Raw genomic sequence first — 18911 nt, forward strand, 5'->3', positions numbered from 1 at the left:
TGCTTGGGTGATGTTCTTACTTGAACAAGCATCCCACTTATGATTAACCTCTATTGCAAGCATCCGCAACTACAACAAAAGTATTAAGGTAAACCTAACCATAGCATGAAACATATGGATCCAAATCAGCCCCTTACGAAGCAACACATAAACTAGGGTTTAAGCTTCTATCACTCTAGCAACCCATCATCTACTTATTACTTCCCAATGCCTTCCTATAGGCCCAAATAATGGTGAAGTGTTATATAGTCGACGTTCACATAACACCACTAGAGGCTAGACAATATACATCTGATCAAAATATCGAACGAATTCCAAATTCACATGACTACTAATAGCAAGACTTCTCCCTTGTCCTCAGGAACAAACGTAACTACTCACAAAGCATATTCATATTCATAATCATAGGGGTAATAATGTGCATAAAGGATCTGAACATATGATCTTCCACCAATTAAACCAACTAGCATCAACTACAAGGAGTAATTAACACTACTAGCAACCTACTAGCACCAATCCCGGACTTGGAGACAAGAATTGGATACAAGAGATGAACTAGGGTTTTGAGATGAGATGGTGCTGATGAAGATGTTGATGGAGATTGCCCTCTCCTGATGAGAGGAGCGTTGGTGATGACGATGGAGATGATTTCCCCCTCCGGGGGGGGGGGGGGAAGTTTCCCCGGCAGAACAGCTCTACCGGAGCCCTAGATTGGTTCCGCCAAGGTTCCGCCTCGTGGCGATGGAGTTTCGTCCCGAAAGGTTGCTTCTGATTTTTTTTCTCGATGAAAGACTTCATATAGCAGAAGATGGTCATCGGTGAGCCACCAGGGGGCCCACGAGGTAGGGGGCGCGCCCCCACCCTCGTGGAAAGGGTGTGGGCCCCCTGGTCTTCATCTTTGGTGAGGATTTTTCATTATTTATTATAAGGTATTCTGTGGAGTTTCATGACTTTTGGAGTTGTGCAGAATAGGTCTCTAATATTTGCTCCTTTTCCAGCCCAGAATTCCAGCTGCCGGCATTCTCCCTCCTTATGTAAACCTTGTAAAATAAGAGAGAATAGCCATAAGTATTGTGACATAATGTGAAATAACAGCCCATAATGCAATAAATGTCAATATAAAAGCATGATGCAAAATGGACATATCACTCCCTCCGTCCCATAATATAAGAACGTTTTGTACAGTACACCAGTGTTCAAAACACTCTTGTATTATGGGAAGAGGGATTGGTTGATTGTGTAGCATTCTGCATCTTATCTCCCTTACCCACCATTTACTAAAAAATATCAGATCTATATTTAATCTTACCAAAAAGTTGAATACACAAACAATGCCAGTGCAGAAGTGTAGCCCATTGCTCTTTCAGTACATTTTGTCCTGTAACGCTTGTACTTTCAGGAATTGTAGTTGATTATGTAGCATCAATCTGCACCTTATCTTCATTATCCTCTATCCCTTCCAGTATTATCATATCTATAATTACTCTCTACAAAATGTAGAGTACAGGCAATGCTTATGAAGAAGATTCTGTGCTGAAATTCTTGAGTTATCCTTCCCTTGACATGGAGAAGGGCATTACAAAGCCGGTGTTAACTGTTAATGTAAGTTAGTCCTTCTAAAGCCTTTACCCTCAACTGCTGTTTAATTTGCCCATACTCTCTATCGTTTACTGCTGTTTAGTTTGTTGTTTCTATCAAAATGCATGTTCGCAAGAACCGTAAGTTCCAGGTTTCACTTGTAAAACCAAATTCCTTATTCATACCATGCATATTACTCAATACTCCCTATATGTATGCTTGTTTTCGTGGATCTATAATCCAGTGTGTGGTGAAGCAGCCCACATTTGCACCTTGTCATCTCCTGTTTTATTTTACTGATGTGGCTGATGATATGAACAACATTCCATGCACATTAACCAAAATAGATACAATGATTGTCTTTGCCCTTCATCCATGCTTGTTATGTTTAGAGTCATGGTAATCCAGTAGTGTGGGGAAGCTCCCCGCATTATGAACAATGCCAAATTATGCTATTGATATTTTGAACTTACTCTTTATTTTTTAATTTCAAATTAGATGGAATTGACAACACAATTATCATCTTTGTTTATACACGTGCAAAACATGTCATCTCTCTACTTGTTTCAGGGTGATATGCCTGATGGCATGAACAAGTCTGCTGAAGGCTGTGAGACAAACCCAACATATATTGCAGCAAAGAAGGCAGAACATCTTGAAGATAGCGAAACAACCCCAAAGTCTTGTCTTGATGCAGTGTTCAAGTTACTTGAGACTAGCAGTCAGACAAGCTCACAGAATTCGCTGTCTGAATCAGTTTGACTTCTTCAGTCCCAAGTTCTAGCAGAAAGGCATTCTTCAACTCAACTTTGACTTGAAGTCCTATCTCTAAGAAAGATAGCAGAGAACACCAATGAGAACCTCATTGCTAAACAGCTACACCTGGAAGCTATGACCGACATTCTAGGCCGGTCTCACAGCCTTGCTCAGTATCTTGCGCAGCAGTTCCCGCGCAAGCCTAACCTTTCTTGAACTGTCTTAGAAGTGGTCTTGGTTTAGTATTATTTTGTTACGCAGCAATGGTGCCCAGTTTTTGTAATCTGCTTCTTCGTTGCACTTTATGATCACTGGTGGCGGACCTCGATGCCCAATGGATGTAATATACCATAAATCATTTATTGTATAGCGTAGGTTTATTCTAAGTTACTATGTCATAATTTCTTTATTGTATAGAGTAGGTTTGTTCTTAATTCCTACTAGTTATTGCCATCATTCGCTATCTGAAAAAAATTGATGTAGTCGACCGGGCCGAAACATTCGCTTCTAACGGGCCTGGTTTTTAGCGGGCCACAATTGGGTTGGCCTGCATCTTTCTTGGGCCCGAATGGCCATTGCGGCCTTCACACTTTGCACCAGGCCCACAACTTACTCCGACCTATATTCGGCCCAAATTTTAGTTGGGCCTTTTGTGGACCCAGCAGTTAGTTTGGCCCATGTAGCATTGGGCCATTAACAGATTGAATATTCTACTGGCCTGTTACGGCCCAGAAGAAAGCATGGGCCTTTAGTAGGCCGAAATGCATGTTGGGCCTCAATTTTCACTAGTCGTCGACGGGCCTTCAGCAAGCTGAAATGTAGACCGGGCATTTTTCGGCCTAGTTATATGACGGGCCATTACTAGGCCGAAACATATCTCGGGCCTTGGTTGGCCCACTGATATCATGGGCCTTTCATAGGCCGAAAGCTTAGTACAGACATCAACGGGCCGAATTATACGACGAGCCTTTAACAGGCCCAAAGTCATGTTGGGTTGAACTGTTGCCACTTTTATCACGGGTCGTTAGTGGGCCGGATGTCGCGTCGGACCATATATGGCCCATGGGCAGCACGGGTCATTCCCAGGCCAAAAGACACACCGGGCTGAAATGGGCCCGTGTCTACATCGGGCCTCTAACAGGCCAAAAGTCACTAGGCTGTAATTGGGCCCAAATATTCGGCGAATAATTAACGGGCAGATCTGGCTTCGGGCCGTAAATGGACCTTTATTAAACATGCCGTTATTGGGCTGGCCTAATAGTACCTGAGTAAGTACTACGAGCCTTTGACTGGGCCGACCTTTTTAACCTATATGGGCCTCTGTTGGGCCGTGTCACGTGTCTACGTATCATAGGCGCCTCCTGTCCAATGAATGGATGACATATGTCCCAACGGTGAGCCAACACGTGTTTCCTCCGGCCAATGAAAATTTTACACGTGGAAAATCCTCATTAGTCTGGGCTGTTAGCGGGTTATCGGATCCAAAACCGAACCCGATAGCTTAACAGCGACCCGTTACGGTGGATGCCACGTGTCAGTCACCCTTGACGAAAGCACTTCCATGACACGGCATTTATCGTCATGGAAGTGGACACTTCCGTGATGATAATTTTCGTAATGTCATGGAACACTTCTACAACGGCACAGTTATGACTATCTTAATTCTGTCATAAAATTGTCATGGATGTATACATGCATGTGTCTTGTTTTGCTTTCAGTATATAAACAGATAGATACATGCATGTGTCTAGTTATGCTTTCAGTAGGATGCATTCAAAGTCCATTCAAACAAGGGTCGATCTATTCTACAACCCATCCATTATGATTTACAACAACGGTCCGAATACACCCTAACTCCATGATTTTTGTCATGTTTGGCAGGAAATTAGTCAGTCTGTACGGATGCATAAGCTAGGAAATGGAGATTTCATTTTCTAAGAAAGAGCACCCAGTCTCTGCAGCAACCATGACTAGTTCACCATATGGCAAAAGAAGAGGCAAACAATTGAGTTTCATGCACCAAAATTCACTTCAATTAGATGTTACCTGCAAGCTGAATGAGGTGTCGGACCTACTCGTTCATACAAGGCAAAATTCAAGCTAGCATAGCAAGCATTCCAAACGAATCCACTGGGCCGGTACGAGTTGATGAGTTGTGAAAATGAATGCACGTACCATTCAACGACTGCAGTTACATACATACGCAGGTAGCACAAAAAACGATCGATCTAGCTAGTTAGCTATAGCTAGAGCACCACCTGTACTACGACCATTCAAGTGCCCGGCTCCTCAGCTCATCCTCAGTTTCGATCTTACTAGACACACACACATGCACAAACCTATGCATGCGTAACAATACATGCATCTTCACTGTTCAATTCGACGAGTTTCAGCCCTCTTAGGAACACAAGAAAGAGTTCAACTCGAAGCGGGACCTTTACGAGAACGTTTGCTGAATCTCTTGCACCAGCTCCTCCGCGCTGAGTGAGCACTCGATTCCAATCTGTGAGAGAGTATACATGTACAATATTAGGAATTGTTACAAGTTTGCTAAACAAAAGTGTAATCCGCACGAGCAATGCATTTTAAACGCATGATGAAACAGCTAGCTGTTGTGGAATCGAGGGTGTATATATTGCTTCCAATATTGTAAATTAAGTAACTAAAAACAAGGGTCCGAGTTCCTAGCAAGTGTGTGTTTCACAGATTCTAGACAGTTGTCCAAATATTTGACCATTTTGTCTTGAAACATGCTGCTCACATTTTTCATCAGTTTTTTTTTATGGAACATTTTTCATCAGTTTAGTCCTTTGAGTTAACTAGCTACATGCAACTCGGCAGTGCATACGTACCAACGTAGTACCAGACTATTCACAGGACTGTTACGTAGGTCGTGATCCCTATTTTGAAGCTTGGTCCGGGTCCAAGCTGCCATCCAACGCACGTTGATGCCCAGTGCAGCTTCAGCGTGATTGGCCAGTATATGCACATGCACTTAACACGGGAACCTCACATGAAACGAAATGCAGGTCCTCTTCGGCTTTAATTAGTATACGTCCATGCAGTGTTTGGTCCCATGCATGCATGCCTTTACTACGTTCATGCTAGAGAGCGAGGGGAAGTAAGGACAACTGCTAGCGCGCGGTTAGCTACAGCTTAGCTAGCGATACCAGGTATGGTACGTACACACCTTGACGGTGAAGGCGTTGACGTCGGTGTCGTCGATGGTGCTTATCTTGGCGTGGAGGATCTCCAGCGCCGGCGCCCGTGACTCGAGCGCGGCGATGATCTTCACCGCCTGCCCCGGCGCGCGGTGCGACACCGTCTTCAGCACCAGGTTCGCGCCGGCGAACTCCACCCTCACGTCGGGGAGTGGGTCGGTCGGGGGCAGCTGTAGCGCCTGCCTGTTGGCGTACACCGACAGCTCGGCGGCGATGGCGTCGAGCGAGGGGAGGTAGGAGGAGGCCGCATCGTAGCCTGTAGGCGTCATCGCCGGGGACACGTAGGTGGAGCCGGAGATCGGCGGCGGCAGGGGCCGGAGCTTGTAGGGACTGCCTGGCGTCGGCGGCGTCCTGGCAGGGCTGATCGGGACGGCGAGGCGCGGGCTGAGCGGCGGAGTGGACCTGAGCAGTGGGCTGAGCGGCGGCGTGGATTTATGGAGCGGGCTGAGCGGGAGGCGTGGGCTGTAGGACGACGGCGGCGGCCGCGGGCTGAGGACGTGCTCGGTGTAGGCCTTGCGCTGCTTCTTGGCCTCCAGCGACTGCTTCACTTGCTGCAGCTCCTTGATGTAGTCCACCACTCCTCCGATGATGGATGCTTGGTCACCCTGATCCAAAAAAGGCCTAGCATATGTCAGTGCCATCCACATGCATAGGTCTAACGACTGATGAATAAAGCATCCTCCCGCAGCTAGCAATTTAAGCTCAGGGTTTCCAAGAAAGAAAGTAGATATGCTACTCATCGGTTAGCTAGTGGCCGGGCCATTCTTCTCTCTCTCTCTCTAAAAAGAAAAGCTAGGCTGGGCCATGGCCTTGCACAGTTGCATTCAGTAGTCAGCATGCATGCACTGATGCACTTGGCAGGCAGGCAGTGGTGTCGCTGTAGACATGTGGTACACCAGTAGTACCTACTTTACGTAGGACTGGATCCCAATTCCCAACGAGGAAGATCCATGGAGGTTGATGTCACTGTCAATAAGTGATAATCTAGCAGAGTATCGGTAGTACAGAACGTGGACTAACGAATCATCCTCTAGTTCGTTAGTTAACACAAAAAGAACCAACATCTAAACAAGTAAACATCGGCTAGTTCCAGTTTACGTATGGAAAGCTGTGCATGATGCACGCAGCGAGCACATAGAAAATAAGAGGATCTTACACGCTTGACATAGAAGCATGGCATGAGCGACCGCAGAACGGTCAGGTGCTCGTTCATCTGCTTCCGGCGGTTGCGCTCCACCGTGATGTGGGCCGTCTTCGGCGCCGCGCCGCCTCCCTCCTCCGGCGAGCACTTCTGCCTCTTCTGCGCCTGCGCTATGCCGTCACATTCGTCCTGCCGCGCTCGCCGCTTGCTGCCTTTGTTCCCCGGCGCAGAACCGCCCAGCAGCCCACCACGGCTGCTGGCGCCGGCCGTGGGGCTCAACGCTGCAGCGGCGCCGTTGACGCAGTCCTCCCAAGTCTCGAGGATGCTGAATAGGTCTTCAGCGTCGGTGGGGAGCTGGAACTCGCCGTCGACGTCGACGAGGAGCTGATCGCACAGCGCATCTCCCATGACTCGCACGAGCTTGTGTTTGGTCGCTGCTGGCTGAGTGGTGCAAGGGAGAATGTTGTGTGCAAGTGGAAGATCTTGGCTAGATAGCTTGGCTTCTTTTAAGCATAGAGATATCGGCCGTTTGCTTGGGTGATGGTCATGAGAAGAGTCGGGATGACATAAATACCGGAGGAGCTGTACGGCAGTAAGAGATGCCCCCACCAACAACACTTCGGCCATACCTGATAGGGCAACTCGAGGCGTATACCGGCCTGTTGGCGACCTTAATGAACTAATCAGCTATGACGCTGAAATATTAATGTAGCTCTTGTATGTTCAAAAACACATAACTGTGTTGATTGGTCAAATGAAAAATTAAAATATTACATTTTTGTAAATGAATGTTGAGATTACAACTTACCTCTTTCATAGTAATATTGTCCTTTTAACATGACTGAGTTAGTAAACGCCTAGGGCTCTGTTGGTTCACCGGAATAGAAAAAGGACAGTGATAACTTCCGACTGATCGTCCCTTAGTAACAGATCCGAACAATCCCATCCCGCCTCCCTCACAGGATGATTCAGGGGCTGTTCGGTTCTGGGCCTAGGAATGTCACATTTTGCCATATAATATTGTCAAACTTGTCTAAGGTTAGTTCTTTAAAATGAAAGCCACAAGTTGGCAAGCCTAAGGGAATCTTGTTAGCAATTAAGCTTCAGGTTAGGTGACGTGCTGTGTTAGGAATTGTTTGAGTCGGTTCAGTATACGTACGAGGTTAGGTCGTATTAGGAAAGGTTTGTAAACCGGCGTTGTACCGGGTCGCGTCGTGTTGGGCCTGTGCCGTGTTGGACGTGATTTGTATCCCTATATAATGCAATGAAAAGGACCACGAAAAGCAGCTCGTATTGCTGCACCAAATTATCTTCTTTCTTGTTCGTAAGTTTAGGGTTTGCTTAGCTCGAGATTGAGTTCTGCAGATCCGATTTTTGCCCTGCGATCCATCAATTGGTATTCAGAGCCTGGCTACGTGCTAACCTAGTAACGGGAAGGCATGAGCGAAGACGACAAGAAGAAGGGGACGGAGGCGTTGGGCGCTGCGGCGCCAGCTCCGGCGGCGGCGGCGGCACCACCGACGCAATTCCCGCGGTTCAACCGCGAGAACTTTGGTGTTTGGGCAGCAACTATGCAGTGCGCCATGGAGTCACACATGCTTTGGCACATCGTCGACCCCGGCGGTGACGAGTTCAAGAAGGATGGAGCGCAGCGCTGGCGAGATCGTCAGGCAGCGAGCGCAATCTACTCGGTTATGCCGATGGATATCATGCAGCATCTCATGTCCATGGAAACAGCCAAGGACGTGTGGGATACATTGAAAACTTTGCAGCTTGGTCACGCCAGAGTGCGAGAAGCCACGCTGCAGTCTATGATGAGAACATATGAGTCGCTGAAGATGGAAGATGATGAGACTGTGGAGCAGTTTACAGCAAGGGTGGTAACCCTGGTCAACAGCATATGTACGCTCGGTGAAAATCTGGAAGAGATCTCAGTCGTGCGACGTTTCCTCCGTGCAGCGCCATCGCGATATTTGCCAATAGTATCGGCAGTCGAGCAGTGCGTCGATTTGAAGACGTTGACGGTGGATGACCTGGTCGGTCGTTACAAGGCTCATGATGAGCGGATGAAGCTTACATCAAGCGATGGGAAGCAAGACGAGTATCTCATGCTCACGGGCAGTCAGCTACAGGCGATGATCGCGAAAGAAAAAAGGAACGACGGCGCGTCTGGTAGTGGCGGCAAGAAGGAGAATTACAACCCAGTAAAAAGAATTGTGCCAGGGGTGATGATCAGCGCGAGAAGCCGAAGAAAAGGTTTGACAAGCGCAAGATTCGCTGCCACAATTGCTATTTACTCGGGCACTTTAAATCTGAGTGTCGAAAACCGATGAAGGAAAAGGCCCTCATTGCTACCAAGGGCGGTGATGAAGGTGTGCATCTGCTGATGATAGAAGCTTGTGAGCTCATGGAGGAGGAACCAGCAAGTCCTCAAACAGGAGTCATGGAATCGGTGACATTATTCAAGGAAAAGGTGTATCTCCACGACAAGGAACGGGCCAAGACAGCTAGCAATGTGTGGTATCTCGATACAGGCGCAAGTAATCATATGACAGGCGATAAATCGCAGTTCTCCAAGTTGAATTTGGCCGTGGGCGGAACGGTGCGGTGTGGAGATGGTTCAACTGTCAGAATTGAGGGACGAGGTACTGTCCTGTTCGAGGCTCGCAATGGCGAGCATAAGGCGCTGACCGAGGTATATTATATCCCAAAGTTGAAGAGCAACATTATAAGTCTCGGACAACTAGAGGAACGTGGTTGCAAGATTGTCTTGGAGGATGGCTTCTTATGGGGCTATGATCGGCAAAGAATGCTTTTGATGAAAGTGAAAAGATCAACGAATCGTCTCTATATTCTGAACCTTGATAGATCTAATCCGATTTGTTTACTGGCAAGTTTTGAGGACACGGCATGGAAGTGGCATGCACGATATGGACATATGAATTTCCAATCGTTGCGGCAACTCGGACAGAAAAATATGGTTCATGGAATTCCTAGCATCGATCATGTTGAGCAGTTGTGTGACGGCTGCCTAGTTGGTAAGCAACGAAGGGCATCGTTCCCACGTGAAGCAGTGTACAGGGCAAGCAAGGTGCTCGAGTTGATGCATGGTGACTTGTGTGGCCCAATTACACCAGCAACCCCAAGTGGAAATAAGTATTTCTTGCTCGTTGTTGATGATTACAGCAGGTACATGTGGATTGTGCTTTTGAAGAGCAAGGACCAGGCGTTGCAAGCCTTCAAGTTAATAAAGACCGCAGCAGAGGTCGAAGCAGAAGCCAAGCTGAAAGCGTTTCGTACGGACAGGGGGGGTTGAGTTCACGTCAAAAGAATTCACCGACTTCTGTGAATTGCACGGGATCAAGCGTTATCTGACCGTGCCATGTTCTCCGCAGCAGAACGGTGTAGCGGACCGAAGGAACCAAACCGTTGTAGCAATGGCTCGAAGCATGATGAAGAGCAAGGGTCTACCGACAAAGTTTTGGGGAGAAGCGGTGACGACGACTGTGTACTTGCTGAACCGCACGCCGACGAAGAGTGTCGTTGGCATGACTCCGTACGAGGCATGGTGTGGGCGCAAACCTACAGTGGATCATCTTCGCACCTTTGGGTGTGTCGCACATGTGAAGACAGTGGCTGGTCATGTAGGCAAACTTGCCGACCGGAGTACACCGATGATCATGATTGGCTATGAGACGGGATCGAAGGCATACCGGGTGTACAACCCAGCAACAAGCAAAGTCCAAGTAACTCGAGATGTAATTTTCGAGGAAGAGAAGGCGTGGACTTGGGGCGGATCAAATGAACCGGAGGTAGCAAGATCAGATGAAATTTTTCATGTTGTATATGATCAACTTGATGATGCAGGTCACGGCGGTGCTCATGAACACCATCATGATGTTGATCAAGGACCTCCAGGCACTCCCTTGGCGCATGGTGGTGCAACAGAAACTGATCCAAGCACACCCGGAACACTGGAATCTCAAGTTGTGTTGGACGACCGGAGCAGCAACGCTGCCACGGCAAGCAGTAACGCTGCCACAGCGGGAACCAGTGCAGCAGTCTCAGTAGGGACCGAGCACGAGCCGACGGCATCGGCCGCTGTACCGTCGTCAACGCATGGTGCACAACAGCAACCCCCAACGCCGATGAAATTGAAGTCATTATTGGACTTGTACCCAACACCGGTGCGCCGCAAGATTACTCAAGCCGAGAAACGGGCGACGCGAGGGGGAAGATGCATGCTCGTCATGGAGGAGCCAGCAACTTTTGATGAAGCAATAGAAGAAGAAAGCTGGCAGCGGGCAATGGAAGAGGAGATGAGCTCGATCGAGGAAAATGATACTTGGTCACTCGTTAATCTTCCGGATGGGCAGCCTGCTATAGGAGTCAAGTGGGTCTAGAAAGTAAAGAAAGATTCCAATGGTGCCGTTGTGAAACACAAGGCACGTCTAGTAGCAAAGGGCTTTCTGCAGCAGCATGGTATTGACTTCGAGGAAGTTTTTGCGCCTGTTGCAAGGATGGAATCCGTGAAACTGTTGATTGCATTGGCAGCTCATGAAGGATGGCAGTTACATCACATGGACGTCAAGTCGGCTTTTCTCAATGGGGAATTGAAGGAGGAGGTGTATGTTAGCCAACCACCAGGTTTTGTTCAGAAAGGAGGTGAGCACAAGGTCTTGAAGCTTCGGAAGGCGTTGTATGGATTGCATCAAGCGCCGAGAGCGTGGTACGCTAAGCTGCATGACACATTGTTATCACTCAATTTTGAGAGGTGCCCTCATGAGCATGCAATGTACAAGGGTGGACAAGGTAAATCCAGTTTGCTTGTAGGTGTGTACGTGGATGATTTGGTGATCACAGGAGCCGAAGTACTCGAGATAGAAAAGTTCAAATCGTAGATGAAAGATTTGTTCAAGATGAGCGACCTTGGCTTGTTGAGTTATTACCTGGGCATCGAAGTACATCAAATGCCAGGTTATACTACACTTTGCCAGGAAGCATATGCAAGAAAAATTCTCGAAGAACATGGGATGGATGATTGTTATCCAGCAAAAGCTCCGATGGAAGCTCGCCTCAAGTTGAGCAAGCAGAGCTCGTCACCTCCAGTTGATCAAACCATGTACATAAGCATTGTTGGGAGTTTAAGGTACCTTGTGAACACAAGACCGGATTTGGCATATTCGCTTGGAATTGTGAGCAGGTACATGGAATCCCCCACGACTGAACACATGGCAGTCATGAAACAAATATTACGGTATGTCAAGGGGACCATGGGTCTCGGCTGCTGCTATGAGAAAAAGAAAGACAATGGTGAACCTCGTTTGACAGGGTATAGTGACAGCGATTTTGCCGGAGATGTTGATGATCGAAAGAGCACGACCGGCATGGGATTTTTTCTTGGCACTAGCATGGTGTTTTGGCTATCACAGAAACAAAAGGTAGTAGCACTCTCTTCATGTGAGGCTGAATACATGGCAGCAACTGCAGCAGCATGTAAAGGGGTCTGGTTGGAGTATCTTCTTGGCAATCTTCTCAACCAAGATCCAGGGAAGGTGGTGTTGAACATGGACAACACATCTGCTATTTCTTTGTGCAAACATATTGATGTAAGATATCATTACATCCGGGATTGCGTTGAAGAAGGCAAGATTGAAGTTGAATATGTGAGCACTAAAGATCAACTCGCAGACATATTGACGAAGCCATTGGGAAGAGTCAAATTCTTGGAGATGAGGAAGAGGATCGGTCTACGAGTTGTGAAAGAACCACCTTAAGCTTAAGGGGGTGAATGTTAGCAATTAAGCTTCAGGTCAGGTGACGTGCTGTGTTAGGAATTGTTTGAGTCGTTTTAGTATACGTACGAGGTTAGGTCGTATTAAGAAAGGTTTGTAAACCGGCATTGTACCGGGTCGCGTCGTGTTGGGCCTGTGCCGTGTTGGACGTGATTTGTATCCCTATATAATGCAATGAAAAGGACCACGAAAAGCAGCTCGTATTGCTGCACCAAATTATCTTCTTTCTTGTTCGTAAGTTTAGGGTTTGCTTAGCTCGAGATTGAGTTCTGCAGATCAGATTTTTGCCCTGCGATCCATCAAATCTTACCACACTTTTTGAGTGTATGTGATGTGGGACCCCAGTGTGGCTTGCAACACACACCTAAGTTGGTCAAACTTGTCTAACCTTAAATGTGGCAATCTTTGGCAAACTTAGTCTCGAACTCTGCTCTCTTGTATCAAGTACTAATCCAACGACCAACTCACCTTAAGTCGTTTTTTGTCCAATAAATTGGAGTCCACCTACTTGATCCTTATTTACCGGCCATAAAAAGGAAAAAACAAAGGAAAATGTGTGCACATGGGCTTGAACCCATGACATCTACTCCAAATGTCCAACGCACTAACCAGATCAACCAAATATATTTGTTGTCTTAATACATATAAACTTGATATTGAAGCCTTCTTTACTTTCATATCATGGTTTCCTTTTCTTAACTTAAGTTACCAACCCTGAGGGTACATAAAGTTACCAGCCCCTATGGTATGATGCTTGAACAACTTTTTTATATCGGGTCGGAGTTACCACGGTGTTGTACATAAATTATCAGGTGTGCAGCATGTAAAATACCATGTTATTTACATAGCACTTATCAGGCTATGCTTTCAACAACTTTTTCCCGGATCAACGTTACCATGATGTTTGTACATACGTTATCTGATCTGCGGTGCCTAACTTACCATGTTATTTACACATAAGTTATTCGCGGTATATTTTTTTCAACAAATTCTTATTCCTACAGCTAAAAAAGTTGCTGCGGTGTTTGTAAATGAATTATCAGGGTTGAGGTGCATAGATTACCAAGTTATTTACACATAAGTTCTTGGGGCTATGTTTTCAACAGCTTCTTCCCTCAAGTTAAAATTACTCCATATTTTCTACCGAAGTTATCAGGTCTGCGGTGCATATATTACCATGATATTTGCATAGAATTTATCGGGGTTATGTTTTCAACAACTTTTGTCCCTCGGCTCAAAATGATTGTACTGTTTGTACCTAAGTTATCAGGTCCGCGGTGAGTATATTAACATGCTATTTATATAGAAGTTATGGGGGTCAAAGTTATCGGCTATGTTTTCAATAATTTTTCCCACTGGTCAAAGTTACCAAAGGGTGTTTGTACGTAATTTGTCAGGCCTGCCGTGTGTTTCTTACCATGGTATTTACACATAAAATTATGGGTGGTATGTTTATAATTTTTTTTCACTGGGTCGAGGTTACCACAGTGTTTAGCGCAAGCTATCATCCCTGCCGTGCATAGATTACCATTATTTTTGACAGAAGTTACCGGGGTATATTTCAACTACTTTTTTCTTAGCATCAACGTATTTGTACATAAGTTATCAGGTCCATAATGTGTATGTTACCATGTTATTCACACATGAGTAATGAGTTGGCAAGGATATTTTTTAAGGTTTGTTTCATATATTCACTAGTAGAAAAGGAGGCAACGGTCCAGGCCGGGTCAGCCCATTAGTCCCTGTTCAGTCCAGAACCGGGACCAATGGGGGCATTGGACCCGGTTCGTGAGCCCAGGGGGCCGGCCGGGTCACGTTGGCCATTGGTCCCGGTTCATCTGGACCTTTTGGTCCCGATTGGTGGGACGAACCGGGACCAATGGGCCTCGCGCCTGGCCCACCACCATTGGTCCCGGTTGGTGGCTTGAACCGGGACCAAAGGCTTCCCTTTAGTCTCGGTTCATGCCACCAACCGGGACCAATGAGGTGCCTATATATACCCCCTCGCGTAAGAGCAGAGCACACTGCTCTGTTTTTTCTGGCTGAGGGGGAGAGGGCTTGGTGGTGCTCTAGCTCACCTCCTATGCACAAAAGGTGTTCGATGGAATGCCCGAGCCACACTACTTAAGCTTTCTCCTCTCCAAGCTCGACCTCCAAGCTCTATTTTCCTCAATATTTGCCTAGGTTTAGCGGTCCGTCACGCCCCGTCCCCGTCTTCACCGCCGTCGATCACCCGCGCCGAGCTCATCGCCGGCACCACCGTGGTGAGCCTCTTGTTCTTATCTTCTTTCTGAAAGGAAAAATATTCTTACTTGTATGTTTACATAGATACTTGTATTATTTTCTTACTTTTATTATTGCATCTTATATAGTGCGATGGTTTTGGTATCCGGCCCCGTTGACCCTCGTCCTGTCTATGATTCGGATGTGGTATATATATTATCTTTATAACTATTGGTTCATTTATTGTTTATGAAAATTATGCCGACCAACGTGACATAGATTTTATTTATGTAGGATGTATGTGAATCGGAAATTCCAACCGACCCTATTGTTGAGAGGTTAAATTTAGTTGAAGAAGAAAACAATTTGTTGAAGGAAAAAATAAAAAAAATTGAGGAGGAGAAGATGATATTGGAGTTGCATGTTGCGGATGTCGTCGATGATCACAAGATCAAGATGGATGCAATGCGCTTGAAGATTAGAAAGATTATAAAATATGCCATTCATACCGAGGCTTAGTATCATTATGCCGTTGGATCAATCGTTACCTTGGTTGCGATTATGATCACATTTGTTTTCGCATTGAAATGTTTTACATAGTTTCAATGTATGGTTTAATTAATTAGATGCTCTAGAGAGCTATATGTTGTTAGATGAGAACTATGTATGTACTTTGGTTTTAATGTGATGATGAACTTCTATTAATTTGGACACTTAATTGTATATAATGCACGTAGATAAACCGGCAATGGATGTACGGTGACAGACACACCTCCGAGTACATTAAGGGCGTGCATGAGTTTCTCGATGCGGCTGAGGCAAACAAGCAGAATGGTTTTATGTGTTGTCCATGCACTGAATGTGGGAATACGAGGTCTTACTCTAACTGGAAAATCCTTCACTCCCACCTGCTTTACAAGGGTTTCATGCCACACTATAATGTTTGGACAAGGCACGGAGAAATAGGGGTTATGATGGAAGACGGCGAAAAAGAAGAGTACGATGACAACTATTTGCCCCCTAAATACGGTGATGCTGCAATGGGGGGAGCTGGTGAAGATCAAGAGGAACCAGACGATGTACCCAATGATGCTGCAACGGGTGAAGCTGTTGAAGATCAAGAGGAACCAGACGATGTGCCCGATGATGATGATCTCCGCCGGGTCATTGTCGATGCAAGGACGCAATGCGAAAGTCAAAAGGAGAAGCTGAAGTTCGATCGCATGTTAGAGGATCACAAAAAAAGGTTGTACCCCAATTGCGAAGATGGCAACACAAAGCTCGGTACCGTACTGGAATTGCTGCAGTGGAAGGCAGAGAATGCTGTGGCTGACAAAGGATTTGAGAAGCTACTGAAAATATTGAAGAAGAAGCTTCCAAAGGATAACGAATTGCCCGGCAGTACATACGCAACAAAGAAGGTCGTATGCCCTCTAGGATTGGAGGTGGAGAAGATACATGCATGCCCTAATAACTGCATCCTCTACCGTGGTGCATACAAGGATCTGAACGCATGCCCGGTATGCGGTGCATTGCGGTATAAGATCAGACGAGATGACCCTGGTGATGTTGACGGCAAGCCCCCCAGGAAGAGGGTTCCTGTGAAGGTGATGTGGTATGCTCCTATAATACCACGGTTGAAACGTCTGTTCAGAAACGAAGAGCATGCCAAGTTGATGCGATGGCACAGCGAGGACCGGAAGAAAGACAGGAAGTTGAGAGCACCCGCTGACGGGTCGCAGTGGAGAAAAATCGAGAGAAAGTACTGGGATGAGTTTGCAAAGGACCCAAGGAATGTATGGTTTTCTTAAGCGCGGATGGCATTAATCCTTTCGGGGAGCAGAGCAGCAATCACAGCACCTGGCCTGTGACTCTATGTATGTATAACCTTCCTCCTTGGATGTGCATGAAGCGGAAGTTCATTATGATGCCAGTTTTCATCCAAGGCCCTAAGTAACCCGGCAACGACATTGATGTGTACCTAAGGCCATTAGTTGAAGAACTTTTACAGCTGTGGAATGGAAACGGTGTACGTACGTGGGATGAGCACAGACAGGAGGAATTTAACCTAAAGGTGTTGTTGTTCGTGACCATCAACGATTGGCCCGCTCTCAGTAACCTTTCAGGACAGACAAACAAAGGATACCACGCATGCACGCACTGTTTAGATGACACTGAAAGTATATACCTGGACAAATGTAGGAAGAATGTATACCTGGGACATCGTCGATTTCTTCCGACCAACCATCAATGTCGAAAGAAAGGCAAGCATTTCAAAGGCGAGGCAGATCGCCGGAAGAAGCCCGCCATGCGTACCGGTGATCACGTACTTGCTATGGTCAATGATTTACACGTAATCTTTGGAAAGGGTCCCGGCGGACTAGCTGTTCCGAATGACGCTGAGGGACACACACCCATGTGGAAGAAGAAATGTATATTTTGGGACCTACCCTACTGGAAAGACCTAGAGGTCCGCTCTTCAATCGACGTGATGCACGTGACGAAGAACCTTTGCGTGAACCTGCTAGGCTTCTTGGGCGTGTATGGGAAGACAAAAGAAACACCTGAGGCACGGGAGGACCTGCAACATTTGCACGAAAAAGACGACATGCCTCCGAAGCAGTATAAAGGTCCTGCCAGCTACGCTCTTACGAAAGAAGAGAAAGAAATCTTCTTTGAATGCCTGCTCAGTATGAAGGTCACGACTGACTTCTCGTCGAATATAAAGGAAATAATAAATATGCCAGAGAAAAAGTTTCAGAACCTAAAGTCTCATGACTGCCACATGATTATGACGCAACTGCTTCTGGTTGCATTGAGGGGGCTTCTAACGGAAAACGTCCGATTAGCCATTGTGAAGCTATGTGCATTCCTTAATGCAATCTCTCAGAAGGTGATCGATCCAGAAATTGTACCAAGGCTAAGGAGTGATGTGGCGCAATGTCTTGTCAGTTTCGAGCTGGTGTTCCCACCATCCTTCTTCAATATCATGACGCACGTCCTAGTTCATCTAGTCGACGAGATTGTCATCCTAGGGCCCGTATTTCTACACAATATGTTCCCCTTTGAGAGGTTCATGGAAGTCCTAAAGAAATATGTCCGTAACCGTGCTAGGCCAGAAGGAAGCATCTCCATGGGCCATCAAACAGAGGATGTTATCGGGTTTTGTGTTGACTTCATTCCTGGCCTTAAGAAGATAGGTCTCCCTAAATCGCGGTATGAGGGGAGACTGACTGGAAAAGGCACTCTTGGAAGAGACTCAATAATATGCAGGGACGGATATTCTTGGTCTCAAGCAAACTACACAGTTCTACAGAACTCTACCTTGGTGACCCTGTATGTCGATGAACACAAGAACAGTCTGCGCTCCAAACACCCGGAGCAGTGCGACGACTGGATTACATGTGAACACATCAGGACTTTCAGCAGTTGGTTGGAAACACGTCTCAGAGGTGACAACACTGTTTGTGATGAGTTGTACCTGTTTTCCAGGGGACCATCTTTGACTATATTGACTTATAAAGAATACGAGATAAATGGGAATACATTTTACACGATCGCCCAAGATCAAAAGAGCACCAACCAAAACAGCGGTGTCCGCTTTGATGCAGCAACCGAGAGCGGAAAGGACACATATTATGGTTACATAGTGGACATATGGGAACTTGACTACGGACCTGATTTTAAGGTCCCTTTGTTTAAGTGCAAATGGGTCAATCTGTTAGGCGGCGGGGTACAGGTAGACGCACAGTACGGAATGACAACAGTGGATCTGAAAAATCTTGGGTACACTGACGAACCGTTCGTCCTAACCAATGATGTGGCACAGGTTATCTATGTGAAGGACATGTCTACCAAACCGAGAAAAAGAAAAGATAAGGAAGCGAATACATCATACGACGAGCCAAAACACCACATAGTTCTTTCAGGAAAAAGGGATATCCTAGGAGTGGAGGGCAAGACAGACATGTCTGAAGATTATGAAAAGTTTCATGAAATTCCTCCTTTCAATGTCAAGGCTGACCCAAGCATCCTGATAAACGATGAAGATTATCCATGGTTACGGCGCAATAAGCAAATGACACAAGCGAAGAAAAAGTGAAGACTTTCTCCCACAACTATTATGATGATACCATGCCAACTTTGTAACACACGAGTATGCTATGCCAACTTTTTCAGAGTTCATTTGAAAACTAT

At 46.3% G+C, this 18911-nt stretch overlaps 1 protein-coding gene across 1 annotated transcript; it reads right to left on the bottom strand.

Annotated features, from left to right (window-relative positions):
• Positions 1–4483: 4483 nt before the first annotated feature.
• Positions 4484–7323, bottom strand: LOC123151594 (transcription factor SPEECHLESS). The gene is made up of 3 exons (XM_044571277.1): positions 6712–7323; positions 5525–6160; positions 4484–4837 (listed from the first exon to the last, which is right to left on the bottom strand). Exons 1-3 carry the CDS (start codon positions 7321–7323, stop codon positions 4772–4774), a joined length of 1314 nt encoding a protein of 437 aa, XP_044427212.1. The 3' UTR covers positions 4484–4771.
• Positions 7324–18911: the final 11588 nt, after the last annotated feature.

The sequence above is a fragment of the Triticum aestivum genome, chromosome 7A, assembly GCF_018294505.1.
Source record: "Triticum aestivum cultivar Chinese Spring chromosome 7A, IWGSC CS RefSeq v2.1, whole genome shotgun sequence".
Classification (NCBI taxonomy): domain Eukaryota; kingdom Viridiplantae; phylum Streptophyta; class Magnoliopsida; order Poales; family Poaceae; genus Triticum; species Triticum aestivum.

Excerpts from the sequence above, each read along its gene's own strand:
- LOC123151594 (XM_044571277.1), bottom strand. The coding sequence starts at position 7,323 with ATGGCCGAAGTGTTGTTGGTGGGGGCATCTCTTACTGCCGTACAGCTC. Across the intron at positions 6,161-6,711 it reads CATGCTTCTATGTCAAGCGT|GGTGACCAAGCATCCATCAT; the intron begins GTAAGATCCTCT and ends TTTTTGGATCAG. Across the intron at positions 4,838-5,524 it reads TCAACGCCTTCACCGTCAAG|ATTGGAATCGAGTGCTCACT; the intron begins GTGTGTACGTAC and ends ACTCTCTCACAG.